We start from the raw sequence: 21,465 nt of genomic DNA, 5'->3' as shown, positions 1-21,465 counted from the left end.
ATGCCCCCTCCTGGGACCCCCCCACCTGTACTCTGACTGCCCAAAGCCTTACACCCCCTACCCCCAGACAGCCCCCCCCGAACTCCTGACCCTCCAACCCTCCCCCCTGCTCCCTGTTTCTTGACTACCCCCGCCCCAGGACCTCCCTGCCGCTTCTCTGGCCCCCTGGTCCCCTTACTGTGCTGCAGAGCAGCGCGCTCGACAGTAGGGGGAGGGGAGCAGGGTCGGAGCTCCAGAGGGCCGGAGGCCTGAGGCGAACGGCCGGCCGCCGATCTGCGAATGCAGGGCGGGGGGAGGGGGGGGGAGGGAGGGAGAGAGAGGAGGGGAGTGGTCTCAAGTTGCAGGGGAGAGGAGGGGGGAAGTGGAGGAGGGGCTCTGGCTGCCGGAGCCCCGTGCGAGTGGCACCATCCAGTCGGCTGCCCTGTAAGCCGCGCACGCTCTGCATGGGGGGGAAATCCGGACATTGAAAAATTCCCCCCGGATGCTATTTTTAACTCAAAAAAGCCGGACATGTCCGGGGAAATCCGGACGAATGGTAACCCTAGGATTGCAGGGGCGTACCCCCAGACCCAACCCCATTCCAGCCCCCATGCACCCACCTCCTCCTCCCACAGGGACCCCAAGTCTGTCTTGCCGGGGAGCCTCCCTGTCTTATTCGCCCAGTGCATGAGCCGGTGCTGCTAGGAGCTGAGTTCTTGGCAGACCTCCTGCGACATGCTGTACAGGGCCGGCAGGCCGAACTGGGGCGTGCCGGGGTGCAATTCTGCTTGCCACCATTCGGCCTGGCCGCTCCTCCATCAGTGTGGCTGGGATGTCAGCGGCCGGCATGCAGCCATAGCGAGACCGCTGGCCTGAGGTCGGGCAGAGCCATTGCTTCAGAGCAGCCAGGCTTTGCGGCCTGTGAAACGCTGAGCAAGTGCGAAAACCCTGGGGGAGCATCAGCCCCCCACTGATTGGTGCCACGGGTCCAAAGGGAATCGAGCTGTCTTGAGATTCCGTAGATGCTTCGAGCGACGTTAATTAGAGCATTTGGCTGGTGTGAGGAGGGGCAAGGGACTTCCTGGCCTCAGGCTGTAGCATCAGATACTGGAGGCAGAAAATTAATACGGGGGAAGAGTGGAGGGGATTGGACCGGGGTCTTTAAACCAGGAAGGATGGAGTGAAAACCCAGCAGTCTCTCCTCCACTCCGTGAGAGGAGACCAAGGGCTCACGCGATGGAGTGAGCTGGCATATATGTGTAACCCTAGCACCATGTGTCACGGCGTCCCCGGGCGATGCTCTGGAACTGCTCCCTACGAAGCCAGGCAGGACTCTGGGGAAGTCTCCTCTCTGTGAACAGACTCTTCTTCAGGGCAAGAAGCTCACACGGCTTCACCTTCCTGGGCCTGACCTTGGAGCATTCAGCATCCTCTGCCCCTCCGTGCGCTTCCCACAGCGAGTCCGCCCAGGCGGGGTCCTGGGGAAGCCAGAGGGTCCTGCACCCCCCACTTCGCAGTCAGACGTGACTCAGCCAGCCAGTAAAACAGGTTTATTAGATGACAGGAACATGGTCTAAAACAGAGCTTGTAGGTACAGAGAACAAGTCCCCAGCCAGCTCCAAACTGACTCACCCTCCAGCCCCTCCTCTCTGGCCTTTGTCTCTTTCCGGGGCCAGGAGGTGACCTGATTCCTTTGTTCCCCAACACCTTTAGCTATCACCTTGCAGGGGGGAAGGGCCCCAGCCATTAGTTGCCAGGAGACAGAGTGTCGGCCATTTATGCACAATGGCCCTTTGCTCTGCAACAATTACACCCCCTTATCCCACCACCTAGAGACTTAAGAAATGCATAGGGGAAACTGAGGCACCCCTACAGTATTCAGAGGAAACATAAGAACAGTCCCACTTCGTCACACTATGCAAAGAACCTCTCCATTGAGCACCATGTTGTTAACCGGTGGAACTCGCTGCAGCAGGGGGGCTGTGTTGCCAGATGCCACTTGGATGTAAAAAAGCTCCCACTCAGAATGGTGTCGTGTTCAGCTAAATGTTCCAGTGACGACACAAGAGGAAGGACAGGGTAGAATTGTGCCCTGGGCCTTTACTGCCTGGTGCTTGGGACCCAAGCGGGTGTAGGACGGGGGAAGGGCTGTGCTGCTGATCAGAGCCTTCAGTGTCCATGCCAGGTTTGGGCGCTGTCTGAGCCAGGCACCAGCTCCAGTTAAAGGCGCAGTGAAGCGTTTCCCTGATCCACAGGCAGAGAAGCCCCCTCGCTGGGTAATTCATTTCTTGAAACTTGGATTCAGAGCTGAATAATAACAACAGAGCAAAGCCCCATCCCCTCCTTCCCTGATCCCGCCAGTAGCCTGCCACCGTTTCATGGGCGAGGTCGGCACCGCCCGTTCGAGAGGGCCGGTCCAGGCCAGGGTTTTGGGAAGGGGACAGGAGCAGATGAGGGCAAATTCCAGCTGACCTGACCTGAGGCCTGATAGACTGTGTAGGAATCCTCACCCCCACCCTGTTGCGAGGTGGGTCAGTTGCCGCATTCCTGTCCTACAGCTGGGGAAACTGAGGCAGGGCAGTGATGGGCCCGGGGAGCTGGGCCTTGGAGCAGTGCATTGCAGTAGTCCAGGAGAGAGGAGGGGAATGCACGGTGCACTGGGGAACAGCTGCCATGTCCTGCCCCAGAGGTGGCTGCATGTCAGTGAGGTGGATCTCCTCTGGACAGGCAGCACCGGCAGGCTCCCCAGCTGAGCGGCGTTGGCCGCAGGAGCCACCGCGCGCCGTCCCTGTTCTGACCGTGCCGCTCTTCTTGCCTCAGCTACACGGAGGCCGACGAGCACAGAATCCAACACTGCTTCTGCTACACCTCCACCGTCCTGACCAGCACGCTGGCCTTCCAGAAGGAGCAGAAACTGAAGTGTGAGTGCCAGGTAAGAGGGCAGCTCGCTCGGTCATTACGCACGGCTGCAGGATGTAACAGGCTGGGCCATGCGGCCGCTGCAGCAGTGCATATGGGAGTGGGGGCAGCTGGCTACATCCGCCTTTCAATGGGGGTCAGGGGCTGGACTGAGTGTCCATGCTCCGTCGGAGAGCCATGGGGCATCGAGTGGAGGTGCCGGGTCATCGCTGCACTGGGAGAGGGAATGGGGCAAGACGGGTATTTGAGGGGGTTGAACCAGGCACCCACAGCAGGCCGCGCCCCAACTCTCAACCCCCTGCCAACATGGGGCTAGACCCCTGGGCTTTGAGCTCCACAGCGCAGGCCTCAACAACTTCAGCTAAGGGAGGAAATTCCACTGACTGGTAGCAGTAGCTGGCCCTTATCCGCCGTGTAGGCCAGCTCCTAGAGAGGCCTGCTATCCCGAGGAGGGGTCTCTGAAGCCAGGATCTCCTCTGGAAAAGCTTGCGGGGAGGGACGGGCTGTCAGACTGGCTCCAGCATTGTCATGTGGCGGGGCCCATAACGCCCCCTCTTCCGGAGGCCAGAGCGGAGAGCAGGTCACAGTGTTGTTGAGAGGATGTTTCATAGGTCTCCAGGTAAACTCAGAGCTGATTATCCTGTAGGCCAGGAAAGGCAGGTCCAGTCCCACACATTTTGGGGGGATCCCCATCCCCAGATCGGGAGCTTCCCATGTCTGGACATGTGGGGTTACCTACGTTTGTACCCCAGTGATCTGTACACTTTCCTTGGCTGTATCTAAGCACCTGGCAGGCACGGATGGATGAAAGTTCTACCTGTGAGGTAGAGAAACCTCGCCCCCAGTTTCCAGGATGAAGTGACTTGCCCCAGGACTGACAATGCCCCAGAGCTCAAGTCTGAATCCAGCCTCTCAGCACCTGTCTGACCCACCCCCTCTGCCCTGCCCCCTGGCCGGGTCTCTGGGCTGTGCCAGGCCACTTTGCTCTTTCCTCTGCTGGTGTCACACTTCCCATCTGGATCCGCCCAGGCTAGGGCTGCCAACTTTCTAATCGCAGACAATCGAATACACTTGCCCCACCCCCTGCCCCGCCCCTTCTCCGAGGCCCCGCCCCTGCTCACTCCATCCCCCTTCCCTTCGTGACTCGCTCTCCCCCACCCTCACTCACTCGCTCATTTTCACTGGGCTGGGGCAGGTGGTTGGGGTGTGGGAGGGGTTGAGGGCTCCAGCTGGAGGTGTGGGTTCTGGGGTGGGGCACGAGGGGGCTCTGGGCTGGGGCAGGGGGTTGGGGCACAGGAGGGGATGAAGAGCACGGTCTCTGGGTGATGCTTACCTCAGGTGGCTCCTGGAAGTGGCATCCCATCCCTCCAGCTCCTAAGCGAAGGGATGGCCAGGGGGCTCTGCACGCTGCCCCCGTTCACAGGCGCCACCCCCGCAGCTCCCATTGGCCGCAGTTCCCAGCCAATGGGAGCTGTGGAGCCGGCACTCAGGGCGGGGGCAGTGCATGGAGCCCCCGTGGCTGCCCCTATGCCTAGGAGCCGGAGGGACATGCCGGACGCTTCCAGGAGCCGTGTGGAGCCAGGCAGGGAGCCTGCAAGCCCCACACCAACCAGATTTTTAACGGCCCGATCAGCAGTGCCAACTGGCACTGCGATGGTCCCTTTTCAACTGGACACCTGGCACCCCTAGCCCGGACAGGCCCATCAGCCCATCCGTCCCAGCTCGGCGCCAGATAGAAATGAGGCAGTTCCACTCTCCGCAGCCCTCCCACCCCTCCCCCGTCATGGTGCTGCTAATTACTCCGCCTGTCATTCAGCCCCCAAGCCCGCCGCGGCCCGCTGCTCTGACGGCGCTCATCAGGCCGGGAGGGGCGAGTTCAGGAGCCCACGCTGCCATGCTTGGCTAAACGGGACACGTGGATCTGAATCGCAAATGCCCTGGCCAGAGCTGATAGGGGCAGGCCGGCCGGGAGGAGCCTCGCTCCACCCACAGGGATGCAGAGAACAGGGGGGATGCCCTGCCAACACCCTTGTCTGCCTCCTGTCCCCTGGCCGCCCGTGGCGCTGGGGTATGTTCACAATGGCTCGCTGGCCCCTGTGGTGTCCTGTGCGGGCAGTAAAACGCAGACCTCGGACAACATGAGCTAGAGGAGAATCACCTTTTCTTACTGGGGGTGGTGGGGCTTAGCCCTCTGCTCAGGACCCCAGCCATTAGAGTGTGACCCGTCCTAGCCACAGCAACAGGGGGCAGTGGTGAATACACACTTCAGCACCACCCAGCACGGGGCATGCGCACATCAGCATCATGACGGGGTCCATACGCACATCGGCACCATCCAGCGGGGGGCAGCAGTCCATAAGCACATCGGCACCATCCAGCGGGGGCAGCAGTCCATACGCACATCGGCACCATCCAGCGGGGGCAGCGGTCCATACGCACATCGGCACCATCCAGCAGGGGCCAGTGATCCATACGCACATCGGCACCATCCAGCAGGGGGCAGTGATCCATACGCATATTGGCACCATCCAGTGGCGGGCAGTGATCTCTACACACACCGGCACCATCCAGCGGGGAGCAGTGGTCCATACGCACATCGGCACCATTCAGCGGGGGGCAGCGGTCTCTACGCACATCGGCACCATCCAGCAGGGGGCAGCGGTCCATACGCACATCGGCACCGTTCAGCAGGGGGCAGCGGTTTATACGCACATCGGCACCGTCCAGCAGGGGGGAGCGATCTCTATGCACATTGGCACTGTCCAGCAGGGGGCAGCGGTCTCTACGCACATCGGCACCGTCCAGCAGGGGGCAACGGTCCATACGCACATCAGCGGGGCTGATTCCGTATCAGCGTCCCACAAGACTAAAGCTGCCTAGTTGCGCCGAAGCATCTGCCCATGTGACGTTAGTGCCAAGCTGCTTTGCCAGCATCGCCCCGTTTCCACAGGGAAGCAGAGCTGCACACGCTGACCATCGGAAGGGCTCGGAGCTAGTGCTTAGACAGGCCCAAGTCCTTTCAGGCATCACCCTCTTTGGGCGTTAGGGGGCGTGAAGCGAGGAGAAGGAGGTATCAGCTTGGAGCAGATCCAAGGAACAGCGGTGCCAACCAGCCCAGATCAAACTGGGTCCCCACTGTGCCAGGCGCTGCTTGGACACATTGTAAGAGACGGTCCCTGCCCTTGGGAACTGACTGTGTAGACAAGACACAATCGTCAGCCCCGGTTTACAGATGGGAAACTGAGGCACAGCAATAAAGTGACTTGTCTCTGGTCAGTAGCAGAGCCAGGGATTAAAGCCAGATCTTTGGAGACCTAGTCCAGTGCCTTAAGTGGGAAGCAGGCCCTTATGGAGGCAGATTATTATTATTATTACACAAAGCGCCCGGTGCATGGGCATGCTTGCCAGGATGCAGCTGCTCTCTCCCATCTCAGCAGGCACCTAAAGGGAGGATTTCACTATTGTTCATATTTCCGCCTCCCCAAGAGGCGGTTTCTTTGTTCAGAGGTGTTTAATAATAACACTGGCCCCAGGTGATCCCTGGGCAGAGAGATGGCGCTTCCCCAGAATGGGACAGGAGGGAGTTGGGTTGGGTTAGGGTCTCAGTTTGGCTGGTGCTGGGGAGTGGCCACTCGTCCCATGTGCAGCAGACTCCAAAGCTGGCGTTCTAGGAGGGTAACGGACTGTGTGTGTAACGCTGCCCCCTAGTGGCTGGTCAGGCACTTTTTGACAAACGTTTTTTTCATCAAACGATGCTGATTTGTCGAAACCGTTCAGGAAACCAGGTCCATGTTGGCAAATCTCCCGGCTGGCAACAAGTTTGATTAAAAAAAAAAGTTCTGAAATTGTCAAAACGTTTTGTTTCCACATTTTCAAAGCCGAACAGTCCAGTTTCCCGGCTTTCTGCTTTGACATTGAAGCTCATTCAACTGAGAAAAGGTTAAAGAAGAAACAATTGCAATCCGAAGGAAATGGTTCCTTCCAACTGAGCGAAAGGAACCACTGGGACTGACCGAAGCCGAAACATTTTTGGTTTTTTGATTTGCAAAAACGTTCAAATCTGACTTTTTGTCCACAGTCAGGTGAAAACTTGCAAACTCTGGAAAATATTTCCAGGCTGGGAAAACTGTTTCCCGCCCAGTTCTACACCCAACCTGCTTCCCGGGGGCTTGGATCTGCTGCAGTTCAGGGTTAGTGAACACACCCAGGCACCCTCATGTATGTACACACGAGCGCTGGGTCACATGCACTTACGCGCCTCGCACTATTGCAGGCAACGGCATCTGGTTGCACGCGCATCTGCTGGCACACCCAAGCGTACACCGGCACGCCAGTGGTGACACACTCCCTCGCACAGGTGGATACCCTCATGTGTTTGCTCACTGACACACCCGGGATCTCACACAGTCACACGGGCTGGCGTTGGTTACACACTTGATGCTCTCTCCTTTGCACGCTCAGCCAGGCCGACCCATGCCGACTCCTTGATGTGGCTTGCTCAAACCCCCCACCACACAGACTCACACCCGAACGGTAGTGAACATCTGCTTCAGCCTCGTGCTCGGGGCACCCTCCAGTGGCACTATGGGGCATAGCATCAGCATTGCACTGGGGACCAGGAAATAACTTCACCGATTGGGCCTAATGCCTGACAGAGGCAAAGTCTCTCCCAGAGACGAACTTATTCCTGCCCTGAGGATGGCCGCTGCTCCCAGGGTGATGGGTGGGGGCGGTGTGTGTGTGTGTGTGTGTGAGGGGGGAATTAATGGGAAGCCACAGATGTTTAGAAACCATTTGATGGTACACCTCTACCCCGATATAAGGCTGTCCTCGGGAGCCAAAAAATCTTACCGCGTTATAGGTGAAACCGCGTTATATCAAACTTGCTTTGATCCGCCGGAGCGCGCAGCCCCCCCGCCCCCCGGAGTGCTGCTTTACCGCGTTAGATCCGAATTCGTGTTACATCGGGTCGTGTTATATCGAGGTAGAGGTGTATTAACGGGGGTTTGGGGGGAACCCACCAATAGCGCAGGGCTACGGTTAAAGCAGTGACTTCCCTCACCGGTAGGACACAAAGCTTATCCCCCTTGGACAGCATCTCTGTCCCGTCACCTCCGCGTCGTCCTGCCCTCCTCTCTCCTAGTCCCTCTGAGCATTTCTCTTGTACTCCCCGGAATGCCCTGTGGGGGACGTGGTGTGGCCTAGTGGCTAGATCACTGGATGGGGGGGGCGGGGTCAGGAGATCTGGGTTCCATTTCTAGCTTTGCCACTGTTCCCGCTCTGTGCCTCAGTTTCCCCTCCCGCCATTTCTGTAGACTGTAAGCTCCCTGGGGCAGGGACTGACTCTCGCTCTGTGTACGTGCAGCGCCTAGCACGGTAGGGCCCTGATCTCCGCTGCTACCCTAACACCGCTGAGCCGAAGGCAGCACCCTGGGGGTGATCCCGCTCGCCAGGGCTCTCTGTACACCCAGTGCTCAGGCCCGCTCCCTGTCTGTGTCCCTGCTGCCGATCGCTGTCCGTCCCTCCCTGAGCCAGCGGGTGTCAGGTGCTTGTGGGAGATAATGAAGGCTAATTAGGCGGAAACATGGGGATTTATAGCAGACTGCGGAGGTCACAAGCAGGAAGACGGAAGTGAGCTTTGGCTGGTGACTGGTCTTGAGCCCAGGGTGGGGGAGGGGAGCAGACTTGGCTAATTAACTCCAATAATGAACTCAGATAACCAGATTTCCTTTCCCCCCCACAGGCGCTCCTGCAAGTGGCTAAGAACCTGTTTACGCACTTGGGTAGGTGGCTTTTTCTGTTCCTACAGGCCATGTACTGCTAGCGCCCGACTCACTGATGGGCCGGCTGGGCCTTCGTCTCTAGGTCTGCACATTCAGCTGGCCCAGGTTTGCTGGGGCCAGGCTGGGGGCCCGCTGGGAAGCCACATTCCTAGTGGACACAGCCCCCTATGACAAATCCACGGCAACCTCCCTGCATGCATCACTCAGAGAGGGCTCACGGCCCTGTCTTCTCAGCTCCGAAATACGGCTCCCAGGGCCTGAGCTAACAGAGCCGCTGTAGCTGGTAGCAACGATTGGTCCTTCACATCCTGGAGACTCAGCCCTGCACCCCGAAGACGTCCCCGGCCAGCTCTCCTTCCGTCTGCCCCACAGGGCATGGGCGCTGCCCTGCGCTGGGCTCCCGAGGGAAACCCCCAAACACTAACGAATAAGGAGCCCAGTCTCCCCGGCCTTCCTGGGATGGCTGCCACCACCCGTGCCAATCCGCAGCGGGTTATCACCTGGGCAACGCCCAGTGCAGCCTGGGCTGAGAACCTCCCGCCCCTTTCTCACGGGGGACACCCGGCGGCCATCGCGTGGGGTGTTTTCCCGTTGGCTGGCGGGGGAGGGGAGTTAGAAATCACTGCTTTGGTTGTATCCACTAAGGGGCCACATGGACGCTGGCCTCTCTCTACAGGTCCCTCCCCCACCAGCTCTAAACATCCGGGGAGGCGAGGGTCGGCTCTGTCCTGCTCCTGACTGCACGGCCAGCCCCAAGCTCTGCAACGGGCTGGAGACGCTGGCCACCGCCTCTGTGCTTCACGAATCGGGCCCTATTCCCATCGTAACGAAGGGGAAGGGGAAGTTAGAAGTGCCCGGTCACAGGCTAGTGTCTAACCATTAGGCCTGCCTGCCTCCATCTAGTTAGCTGCTTAGCAGGCTGGCGTCCCCTCCCCAGCTCTCGCACGGCTGCCCCCAGTTGGCTGTGTGCTCCCAGACATCCTCACTCGGCTCCTCTCCGAGGCCGGTGGGACCCGCGCGGCGCGGCGCAACGCAGCTGTACACGCAGGCGGTGTAGATAAGGCCGAGCCGGATTGCTGCGCGCACACAGTCCCACAAAGAGCAGGGCTCGTCGGAGCCAGCCCCCAGAGCCAACTCCGGCAGACGCCGGCCGTGTGAGGCTGGGATAAATGACTGCCCGACAGCCGGGGCTGGGCGAAGCCTGCCAGGGCACTTGACCGGGGAGGGCTGGTGGCACCTAGTGCTCCTCCGGCTGGGCGCTCAAGCAGCCACAAGGCAAATAGCCACGTCCGTGTGTCCAGAGGCCTAGGGATGGAGTCAGGGCACCAGGGCCATGTTAAAGGGCTGTACAGCGGTGCTAAGGGCTAGCTCCTGTTCTCAGTGACCACAGGGGGCCCCACTGACATCCCTCCGGCTTTACCCTGGTGTCATGGCGAGTAGAATCTGGCCCTCGCACCACCTATGTAGCACCTCCTTCATCCCCCGAGCATCTCGCCAAGCCTCCCAGCCGGCCTGCAGAGTAAGTAAGAGGCACTGTCCCTGGTACCGATGGGGAAACTGAGGCACGGGGCAGGGAAGTGACTTGCTGTGGAGGGAGCTGGCATTGGGGCAGGGATTAGAACCCTGACATGTTCGGCCTACAGAGCTGCAGCCTGGTATCCTCGCAATGGGCTCGGGTATGGGGCTGACGGCCAGGACCTTGGCCTAACCCCATAGCTCCTGCTTTGGGGTGTCACACCCATGCGCCACGACCCAAGGCCACCAGCTCTGGTCACGGAGCCGTCCCTTGGAGAGGCCTCTTGCTCAGCATCGGGGGGCTCAGGCCTAGAGGTGAGGGGCTCTGTGTCCCCTCACCAGTCCCCAGAGCCTCCCTGCCCCTACCCGCGCTGCCTGGGCCTGGTCTGAGCTGCCAAACCATCTGCTTCTCCCCCGCAGACGATGTGTCGGTGCTGCTCCAGGAGATCATCACGGAAGCCCGGAATCTCAGCAACGCCGAAATGTGAGTGAGCGGCTGCTCTGCGCGAGGCGTTACCCTGGGGGTGGGGAGTCAGGCTGGGTGCCCCTCGGGTGCCCCCTGCTCCCAAGGAGGCCAGGTGTGCATGCACACTGGCATCACATTCCTCGATCTCTGCTGCGGCTGGGACATGCGCCGGGAACAGCTGATCCCGTGGGAAAGCTGCTCCTCGCTGGTTATTTTTACAGCTCTGATGTCCGGCTCCCCGGTGTAAATCCCCCCCCCCCCACGCTCGCTCCCCGTGCAACACCCCAATAGGGCAGCAAACCTGCGGACTTCCTGAGCATGGAGACGGGGCCTGGCTCTCCTCTCGCGTCCCCCGGCGTGAATCGGAGCAGGTCCGGCAGAGCTGCTGCTCCAGGCATCCCCCCGGGCTCAGGAGAGGCCAGGCCCTGTCCTCTCTGATCAACATGGCTCTCTCTTGGGACGGTCTTGGGCTAGATCCTGCCCAGGCCAGGGGCTCAGGGCTCAGGCCTGCACTTAGAACACAGCTGCCCGGCTGCCTGCTCCCTCCAGCGCATCACGTGGAACAAGGTGACGATCACGCCCCAGTCCCGTCTTACCCTGTGCCCTGGAGAGGCAGCACAAGGGGCTTGAGGGTTGCTGTCGCCAGCCCAGGAGTGTGCCAGGCTCACTCACCTGCTGCACAGCCACATGGAAGCCCCTACCTGAGGTCCCCAGCCCCAGAAAGGTACAAACACGGGGTCTGACCCTGCGCTCCCGAGGCTGGCCCTGAGGGGGGCAGCGCTGGGCCTGATTCACACGGGCTCGGCCCACAGGCTAATAGCCCAAGCACCTGCAAGGATTAGGGCTGGGCAAAACTCAGCCACATGCAGCCTACGCAGGGCTCAGGGGAGAAGTGTTTTCTTTGGCTTCTGGCATGCAGCTTTGTGTCCCAGAGAGAGACTCCTACGGTGCAATATAACAGCTGAGAAATAGAACATGATTGTGTGACTAACGACTGCAGCACAATGATGCAGATGCACCAGGGGAAGGGGCAACATTAAAGGTTCATGTCCCAGGGACAGAGTTAGGGGTATGTGTCCTGGGGGCTGGAGTTAAGGTTACATGGCCTGTGGGGCAGAGTTAAGGCTACATGGCCCAGGGGGGCACAGTTAAGGTTACACACTTCCAATCTTAATTTTCTCCTTCTCAGGTGTCTGCATTTGTAAATATAACAGGAAGTGGTGTTTAAATGTTTTAATTTTCCTGTTTCTTTTGAGTGCAGAGGGCTAGATCAGCCCCTATCCACGAGAATAGCCACAGGAAGGGACCAGGGTAGAGGAATATGCCACCCACATAGGGTTGCCAATTTTGTTTGGGTGTATTCCTGGAGGTTTCATTGCATGACATAACCTTTAATTAAAGATTAATCTTTAATTCCTGGAGACTCCAGGTCAGTCCTGGAGGGTTGGAAAGCCTACATAATGCAGCTGTTGGCAAACCAGCTAATTTTATCCAACACGGACCCAAAGTGTTTCACATCTATCCAAAAGGATCTCTGTCCACCACAGAAATGCAGCCACTTCTGGGGTGCAATGTGGCAGCTGCTTCTCTGTGCCCAACAGCACTGCGTAGTTTAGGACAGGAGATGAAGAACACCTTGCCCAGAAGGGAGAGTAGGGGAAACTGAGGAAAGCCGAATGTTGTTCCCCAGCTGGAATGTAGCCAGAACTGTGGCGCTAACACCCCATGCCATGGGATCACCAGGGACCACAGAAGCCGGGATCAAGGGAATCCCTAGTCTCACGGTGGGGCACTGGATCAATGAATCCAAAGGGGAGATGTGCTGACGAGAGGCTGTGGGCCTGGTCCGAAGCCGAGGGAAGTCAATGGGAGTTGTTCCGCTGCCTTCCATGGGCTTTGCCCCAGGACTGGACGGTACTCTGCGGCCAAGGCTGCCTGGTTGCTGTGGAGATCTGACTGAGCGGCTGGTTGTCTCTTGCAGATGCTCCGTTTTCCTGCTGGACACGTTCAGCCATGAGCTGGTGGCCAAGGTGTTTGACGGGGGCGTGGTGGATGACGAGGTAAGCCCTCCCGGGAGGGCCTGGGGCCCGCCAGCAGAGGGAGCTGCGGGTGGTAGCGTAGGCAGACCCGGGAGGATGGAGCAGGCCCAAGGACGAGGTGAGGCCAAGGGGGTCAGCTGGAGCCACCCGCTCCAGACCAGGGATGGCTGGTCATGAGGAGGAGAGCGGTCTCCAGGCCAGGCCGAGGGCGCTGCTGCATGAGGGCCGGGACAGGGAGGCTGGGTGGAGGCTGGAGATGGAGGTGGCGAGGGGCAGGGTGCAAGGTAGGGAGATGGGACCGAATCCCAGGAGATGGGGATGGGAGATGGTTCCCTGAGCCCCGGGAGGACGGAGGATTGGACGGAGATGGGCAGCATGGGGCCAACGTCTCGGTCAATCCCGTCCCTCAGAGCTACGAAATCCGCATCCCGGCGGATCAGGGCATCGCGGGTCACGTGGCAACGACGGGGAAGATCCTCAACATCAAAGACGCCTATTCCCACCCGCTCTTCTACCGGGGGGTGGACGACAGCACCGGCTTCCGGACCCGAAACATCCTGTGCTTCCCCATCAAGAACGAGAGCCATGGTGAGAACCTGGGCAGCACCGGGCATCGGGGTGCAGCTCCCCGGGCGCTGCCAGGGCACGCGGGCATTGGGCAAAGCGCTCCCTCGATGCCGCCTCCCTAGACGCCACACAAGGGCAATGACCCATCAGATCCCAGCTTGGTCGCCAGGGTGTGGTTCCTGGCCATGTGTTCTCCTAAAGCAGCGTTCCCCAAGCTGGGATCCAGCGGAGGCCCCTGTGTGGCCGACTCCGCCGTGTCTCCAGCTGCCTCCGCCAGTCTCCTGGCTCCTCATTCCCAAGAGGAGCCTGGCGATGGGTCAGAGCAGCTGGAGACGAAGGGAAGGAGAGACGGTCAAGAAGCAGCCTCTGTATTAATTCGCCGCCGGTGCTGAGGATGAGGGACCCCCACTCTAGTGGTGGTAGCAGGACCCCTATGGCCTGCTCTGTGATCTTGGACAAGGCACGTGACAGCTCCGTGCCTCAGTTTCCCCACTCCTCAGATAACGAGCATGGAACTGACCCTTGTCACGGGGCGGGCTGTGAGAAGGGAGGAGTGAAGTTAAATTGCCCTGAGTCTTGTTTGAGTGCCGTGCGCGTTGGAGACCCCAGCCCTTCCCCTGGGGGGAGAGTCCCACACCCCGAAGGTTGGATGGAGCCTGATGTCAGCCCTTTGTACTCGGGCAGCAGGGTGAGCTCATGGCTAATGCACAGGGCTGGGATTCAGGAGGGTTTGTTACCAACCCACTGCGAGTCCCTTGGCAAGCCACTGAGCCGGTGCCTCAGTTTCCCCACCTGTCGGAACATCTGGGCCCGATCCCCAGCGGGTGTTAACTGGCAAATCTCCATGGAAGTCAGCAGAGCTACGCTGCATCACACCAGCTGAGGTTCTGGCCCATGTCTATGTAGCCACCTTACTGGGAACTTAATTGTTAGGCTTAACTAAGTGTCCCTAAGTGCTTTGAGATCCCCAGCGGGGAGGAGCCCCAGAACATGGGTTTGGTGCTTGGGAGTCCCCTGGCCCCGCTCAGACACTTGTAGACACAGGTGTCCCCGGGAGGAGCCCAGCTGCTGCTCCTTCGTGGGGTGTCACATTGATAAGTGACCCCCAGCGCCATGCGCTGAACTCCTGCCCTTCGCCGAACGAAACCGCTCGGCCTCCCGCTTCCGGCCACAGGGCTCCCTGCCTGGCACCGTACGCTGGCCCGGCCCGGCAGTGACAATCTCCGGGGGGACGAGTGGCAGCCCCCACATTAACATCCTGCATCCCCCGCTGCGCTGCAGTGGGATCACACTCTGGCCCTCCTGTGAGCGGCCAGGCGGCCTCGGCCCTTCCCCTGTGGGACCGGAGGGTGGCACGGGCTGCCCTCGGGGCTCTGTGATATTGGTGAGTCAAACCACCCAGGGCGAGCGGCCCGGCGATGCTGTTGGTAAACACCCCCCACCGGTACTGCCAGCAGCCAGTCAGTCCCTGCTGCCTCCCCCCAGGTCCTGCTATCCCCACGCCTGGGGCATGTCGCCCTCTAGTGCCAGCCTGGAGCTGACTGAGCGGTGTGGGAGAGGCAGGCTCTGAATGTCCCCGGTTCGATCCCTGCTGGCGGCCGTAGAGTGTCTGCAAGCAGCCATGGGGAGCAAATCCTCAGGGCAGGCAGTGGTGCTCCCCACTCAATTTCCCGCCCCCCCCACCCGATTTGCTTAACCCCTCGCTGGCCTCCCCACCAACCCCTGTATGACGCACCGTGCCCCACCCAGGGACACACCCTCTGGCCAGGCACCCCATTGCTGGCTTCACGCAGGGCTTTGACCTTTTCTCCCAACTGAACTTGCTCGCTCAATGCTGGGGATTGTGGGTCGCTAGAGCACAAGGTGGGAGGGACGGGCTCCCCCTGTCCCAGCCCCACCCCCTCTGTACCAGCGCCCTGGGCAGACCCATGCCAGAACATGGCTGGGAGCCCAGGGCAGCCGGGTTTCCCTGTGCGTCGTCACGTCAGTACGCTGGGCTCTCGCTGTTCTTCCAGAGGTCATCGGCGTGGCAGAGCTGGTCAACAAGATCAACGGGCCTTGGTTCAGCAAGTTCGACGAGGACCTGGCCACGGCTTTCTCCATCTACTGCGGGATCAGCATCGCCCACGTAAGCGGGGGGGCTGCCCCACGTGGGTGGGTCCAGCACCCGGGGGAGGAGGGGTGGATTCCCATGCCAGATTCTCGGTGGCTTGGGCACGGGCCCAGCCTTCGAAGCTGCCAAGCTCCCCAAGTCTTTTGCTGGAGAAAGCTGGATGCAGTGGGTTGGGGAAGGCTGGGGACCCAGCGACCTCCCAACAGCGTCTGCCCCCCCCCCCAGCCAAGCCTGACGTTTGCAGACCGCCTGCCCTCTATGGTGCTTTCCAGGCTGCTGTCTCAGCACAGAGCAGGGTTAGCCTGTGTTCTGCCTCCCTGCGACTGGACACCAGACTCTTCTTCCCTTCCTGTCCCAAGCTGTTGTGTGGCTGCACACTGTCTGTCGGGTTCCACCCCAGAGGCAGCTGCATTTCAGCTGTACATGGAGCGGGGAGCGTAGTTACAAGTGACAAGTGGAGCCTTAAATAACGCTGGGTCATCGGTGAACCTTGTCGCCTCTCGGCACCCTAGGAGAGATGGAAGGCGATGCCTGGCCATGTGGGTGTGAGTTCAGGTCGGGGGAGCGGGGGGCTGGAGCTCAGGCGCACCCCAGCGCTGCGTGCCTTAGGCCTAGGGAGATTGAAAGGCCTGAGTTCCTGGAAAGACTCGTGCTGAGCACACAGGGCGGGAGCTGAGGCCCCGGGAGAGCCAAGGGCAGCAGGAGCCCGTCCGCCCGGGCTCTGATCGCCTTCTCCTTCCCTCCCCTCCAGTCGCTGCTCTACAAGAAGGTCCACGAAGCCCAGTACCGAAGCCACGTGGCCAATGAAATGATGATGTACCACATGAAGGTCAGAGGATGGGGGGGCTCCCCAGGGAGTGGGGCCGGCTGGGGACATGGGGCTGGTTGTTGCGTCTCCGCAGCCCTGGAGCCGCACTGAGCTGTGGGTGAGGATGGGTGATGCCGTGGGTGTCTGGCTCATCTTCCTTCTAGTTCCCCCCGGAGGGGCCAGTCTGCGCTCCTCTGCCTACAGGCTGCTTCACACTCAGTGTTACTGCCATGCTCCACCCCAGAGCTGGCTGCATTTTAGGGGCAAACTCTGGATTTGCCCCAGTGTAACCGGGTCACAGCCTCTGATTACCCCGATAGAGCAGTAGCGCACTGACTACCCTGTTGGCAGTAACTGGCCCCCACGTTGGCAGGCTCCACAGAGAGGCCAGGGGGCAGCATGGGCTGTGGCGCGGGAACCTCTCTTGCCTCCGGGTCAGATCATTGCGCCAGCCCCGCTGCTGCCCAGGTTGTACCTGGTGGACAGAGGAGCCCAGCACAGGGCTGTCAGGGCAGCACTGGGCGCCCGTGCCCGGCTGAATGCGGCCTGCATCTGCAGCTCCTTCACCAGGCCCAGGCTTCGGCCCCCGGCGCTAACAGCCCATCCTGGGGCTCCCCTTGCAGGTCTCGGACGAGGAATACAAAAAGCTACTCAGCGATGGGATCTGCCCCGTGGAAAGCATCGACTATCGCTTCGCCGATTTCACCTACACGCCGCGCTCGCTGCCTGAGGACGACACGCCCATGGTGAGTGCCCCCGGGGCTGGCGTCTAGGGTCCTGCCCATGGCAGCTGGCAGCCAAGCTCCCCGAGGGGGGGATGAGCCGGGGTTAGGGGCTAGCCTAGGGCGCCCGAGGTGAGGGTCTGCCACAGCTGCATGGGCGGATCACTCTGTACCTCCAGTGTCTGTAGCCCTGTCCTGCCTCCGAGGGGCGCTAGGAGAAATCCAGGAGATGTCCAATGCTACGGTGATGGGCTCTAGGTAGGTACCGGAGACAGCCTGGGCTAGGATCTGGCCCTGGCTTGGGGCGTCTGTCCGCCAAGGAGCTGCATTCGCCTTGGTTTAACACGAGTGCTCCAATCCCACCTCGGGTCCAAGGCGTCGATACGATTTCCTGGCATCGCTGGCTGCCCCCCGTGCCCACCCGGGGGCGGGAGCCTGACAGCCACCGGTGCGTCAGCGCCAGCTTGGGGGAGAGTTTGTGCCGTATGTGGCTCCTGCCCCTCAAGGGGGGAGGGATTGCTCAGTGGTTTGAGCATTGGCCTGCTAAACCCAGAGTTGTGAGTTCAATCCTTGAGGGGGCCATTTAGGGATCTGAGGCAGAAATCTGGGGATTGGCCCTGTTTTGAGCAGAGGGTCGGACTAGAACCTCCTGAGGTCCCTTCCAACCCGAGAGGGGTGCAGGGGGTTAGCTCCATGCCCAACCTGGCCTCCTCAGCGCCAGCCCCGTGCCCGGACGCAGCCTCTCAGCCAGCTCTCTGCTCCCTTTCCCTCCGCAGGCCATCCTGAGCATGCTGCAAGACATGAACTTCATTAACAACTACAAAATGGATCGCCAGACGCTAGCCAGGTGAGCTCGCTCGCTGCGGGGGCTTGGCTGCTCTGGGAGGGAGGTTGTGGCCAGCAGGGGGTGCTCTTGCCCAGCACTGCGGTACCAGGGGTTTGTCTAGTCTGGTGAAGAGAAGACGGGGGGGGGGGGGGGAAACCTGATGACAGTTTTCAAGTTACAAGGAGGAGGGAGGAAAATCTGTTCTCTTTAGCCGCTGAGGATAGGACAAGAAGCAATGGGCTTAAACTATGGCAAGGGAGGTTTATGTTGGACATTAGGAAAAACTTCCTAACGGTCAGAGTGGTTAAGCAGTGGAATAAATTGCCCAGGGAGGTGGTGGAATCTCCATCTCTGGAGGTTTTGAAGAGCAGGTTGAACAAACACCTGTCAGGGATGGTCTAGACAATACGTAGTCCTGCCCTGAGTGCAGGGGACTGGACTAGACGACCTCTCGAGGTCCCTTCCAGTCCTATGAGTCTATGACATGACCTGGCAGTTCAAGGGTGGAAGCGCCCTGCCCTGCAGCCTGCCAGGGGTTCTCTGCCTGGAGCACGGGGGCAGTGCAGAGCCGAGCGCCGGCTCCCCGGGGGCGGCTGCGTTCTCATCCCCTTCTCCCCGCTCCGGCCAGGTTCTGCCTGATGGTGAGGAAGGGCTACCGGGACCCGCCCTATCACAACTGGATGCACGCCTTCTCCGTCTCCCACTTCTGCTACCTGCTCTACAAGAACCTGGAGCTGGTCAAATACCTGGAGTAGGTGGATGGTTACAGCTCCTGCAGAGACCCAGCTTCCCTCCGCCCCGGCTCTGCACCCCTGGCCCCGTGGCCTGTGGCTCTCCCAGCTCCGCGGGGCGGGCGATCTGTACCACTCCCTCTCCCCAGCTGATTCAGCAGGTGGCGCTCTCCCCTCGAGTCTCCCATCAGCCCAGTTCCCTGACGTGGTGCTAGGGGGCGCTGCGCCGCTCTCCAGGGTGCACCAGCGGACACGGGTTCTCACCGCTTGCCCACGGCATGTTGCACAAGTCAGGGGGTTGGCCCTGGGCCGTGCCACACTGCCACACTGAATTCCCACAATGCACTGCTCCTCTTCATTTCCTGTCCCAAACCGTCATGTCCCTGCGTGCAACTGCAGTGTTCCAGCCCAGAAGTGGGTGCACAAAATGATCCCTGCACCTATAGGCACCTGGCATGAGTAGGTCCATTGAGCTCAATGGGGAACCCCCCCCCCCCACTTTCAGTGGCACCAGAATGTGGCTGCCTGCCTGCCTGGGGCTGCAGAAGTGAGGCTAGTTTGGACGGCCCCGGTGCCGAAGTCCCATCAGCCGGGAGAGGTCACTGCAGAGAACGGGCTGAGCTGGCCCCCGAGAGAAGGAGGTGTTGCCTCGAGAGCCCCTCCTATCCCTCATCACCATGATTCAGCGAGTCCTTTTCTCCACAGAGACATTGAGATCTTCGCCTTGTTCGTCTCCTGCATGTGTCACGACCTGGACCACAGAGGCACCAATAACTCTTTCCAGGTGGCTTCGGTAAGGCCGGGGGTAACAGGAGATCCGTTTGTAAGCCTGGGATATTACAGGAGATCTGCCGGTGAGACCAGGGGATTACAGGAGATCCGATGGCGAGGCTGGGGGATTACAGGAGATCTGCCGGTGAGGCCGGGGGATTACAGGAGATCCAATGGTGACTCTGGCGGTTACAGGAGATCTGCCGGTGAGGCCGGGGGATTACAGGAGATCTGCTGGGAAGGCCGGGGGATAACAGGAGATCTGCCAGTGAAGCCGGGGGATTACAGGAGATCTGCTGGAAAAGCTGGGGGTTACAGGAGATCCGATGGTGAGGCCGAGGGATTACAGGAGATCTGATGGGAAGGCCGGGGGATAACAGGAGATCCGATGGTGAGGCCGGGGGATTACAGGAGATCTGATGGGAAGGCTGGGGGATAACAGGAGATCCAATGGTGAGGCTGGGGGATTACAGGAGATCTGCTGGTGAGGCCGGGGGATTACAGGAGATCCGATGGGAAGGCCGGGGGATTACAGGAGATCCATTGGGCACCAGGGCTTTGGGTCCCCCATGGGGCTGGAGATGAAGCTGCTGGGGGGTCGGGCTCCCAGGACACCTCGTTGTGGGGGTACCAAAGCCCCGGGAACCTTTATCTGAACATTAGGCTGATGTTGCTAAGCAAAGGAAAACGTAAAGTGACAAGAGGTGACATCACATCCCCACAGCCCCTCCAGGGCAGGGGGAGCCGTGGTGCGGGGAACACTGCAACTGCCATGAGCCAAGTATCTAGGACCTGCCCAGCCCTCGGGGGATCGTGTGGCTTCGTCCGTCACTGGCTCCTGCCAACTGCCCCAGAGCTTGGTCCAAAACCCGACTCTCCCCCAGCCCGGGAATGAGCTTCAGGGGCGTTTTCGCGATTCTCCCTCCCCTGTGATTCCGGCTCTCAGCTCCACCGCAAGGCAGGGGGGCTGGAAACGCTCCAGTCACCTGGTGCGGGTTCGAGGAGATCACTCCTACAGCGCAGGGGAACCGGCCTCCCATTCGGAGGGTGGAAACCCTTCCAGCCCCCGAGACTCAAGGGCCAGCGCCTCTGGCTGATGCCGGATCTCAGTCCCACCCCATACAATGTTCTCTGGGAAGGGGATCTGCTACTGAGTCCCCGGTGAGCAGAGGGGCGGGGCGGGGAATATACAGCCCGTGGGCCATAGCAACGGAGCGTGCCCGCCCCCCTCGTGACCCCATGTGACACAGGCAGCCGATCTCGGCCCCCTGCACCTGTAGGGGCTCCTGGTCCCAAACCCCACCAGCCCCAGCCCCAGGGTTGGGTCCCTCCTGGGGCCGGGCTGGGAGGCTGTCAGAGCCACGGCAGGGGGGCACCTGCCCAGCTGCAGCCCCCACTAACCCTAAAGCTCCAGCGAGACGGACGCCTTCGCTCGCCCCTGGCTGGCGACCCCACTCGGTGCCCCTCTGTCTTCCAGAAATCCGTCCTGGCGGCGCTCTACAGCTCTGAGGGCTCCGTCATGGAGGTAAGACGCCTTCTGCCCCGCGCCCCACCTTGTTCCCGCGCCCTGCCGCACTCCGCCGGCGGCTTGCCTAGCTCACCAGTGAAACAACTGCGGCAGTGGTGCGGGTGGGGGGGGGGGGGGGGCCTGCAGCTCCACGCTGGCAGCGGGGCAGGGTGGCTGCCCCAGGTGTGGGGGCCATGGATAGATGGGCATGGAGTCCCCCATCACCTCCTCCCTCACCCGGGAACAAGGAGAGAGGGCAGCTTAGGGAAATCCCAAGTCCTGGGGGGTGGAATAGCAGGGAAAGCCCCTGCCTGCCCCCTCCGTACGTTACCCACAGCCCAGCCGTAAGGCACGGGGAGTCCTGCCCCACTCGTCCCTACGAGCGGGGCGGGGGGTGCATGTGCCAATGGGGAGGTGCTGCCCCCTGGTGGAGCCCTCTCACTAATGCAGCCCTCCCTGCCGTGCCTCGGTTTCCCTCCTCAGAGACACCACTTTGCACAGGCCATCGCCATCCTGAACACCCACGGCTGCAACATCTTCGACCACTTCTCCCGCAAGGTGAGTGGGGCGGAGCTCGCTGCCGGTGCCCCTCATTCCTGCCATGCAGCCCCCTGCTAGTCCAGCCTTCCCACAGCCTGTTCTGTGATGCACCTTGCTCCTGCCCCACAGCAAGCCTGGCTAGTCCCATCTGTGCTGTGTCCAAGGCCCCTCACTCCTGA

At 60.7% G+C, this 21,465-nt stretch overlaps 1 protein-coding gene across 2 annotated transcripts in view; it reads left to right on the top strand.

The window, feature by feature from the left end:
* Window positions 1-21,465, top strand: part of LOC117871393 (cGMP-dependent 3',5'-cyclic phosphodiesterase-like) — a 370,986-nt gene that overhangs the window by 342,007 nt on the left and 7,514 nt on the right. For both annotated transcript variants that reach the window (XM_034759325.1, XM_034759326.1), the window contains 13 exons: window positions 2,800-2,911; window positions 8,642-8,681; window positions 10,617-10,680; window positions 12,644-12,722; window positions 13,112-13,289; window positions 15,284-15,396; window positions 16,133-16,210; window positions 16,813-16,935; window positions 17,688-17,758; window positions 18,366-18,488; window positions 19,174-19,261; window positions 20,717-20,764; window positions 21,230-21,304. In XM_034759325.1, coding sequence (XP_034615216.1) covers window positions 2,800-2,911; window positions 8,642-8,681; window positions 10,617-10,680; window positions 12,644-12,722; window positions 13,112-13,289; window positions 15,284-15,396; window positions 16,133-16,210; window positions 16,813-16,935; window positions 17,688-17,758; window positions 18,366-18,488; window positions 19,174-19,261; window positions 20,717-20,764; window positions 21,230-21,304 — 1,192 coding nt within the window. The remainder of the gene's footprint in view (window positions 1-2,799; window positions 2,912-8,641; window positions 8,682-10,616; window positions 10,681-12,643; window positions 12,723-13,111; window positions 13,290-15,283; window positions 15,397-16,132; window positions 16,211-16,812; window positions 16,936-17,687; window positions 17,759-18,365; window positions 18,489-19,173; window positions 19,262-20,716; window positions 20,765-21,229; window positions 21,305-21,465) is intronic.

This window comes from Trachemys scripta, chromosome 1 (genome assembly GCF_013100865.1).
Source record: "Trachemys scripta elegans isolate TJP31775 chromosome 1, CAS_Tse_1.0, whole genome shotgun sequence".
NCBI classification, from domain to species: Eukaryota; Metazoa; Chordata; order Testudines; family Emydidae; genus Trachemys; species Trachemys scripta.
Note: the sequence above shows the minus strand (reverse complement) of the source record. Positions and strands in the feature narration are given on the sequence as shown.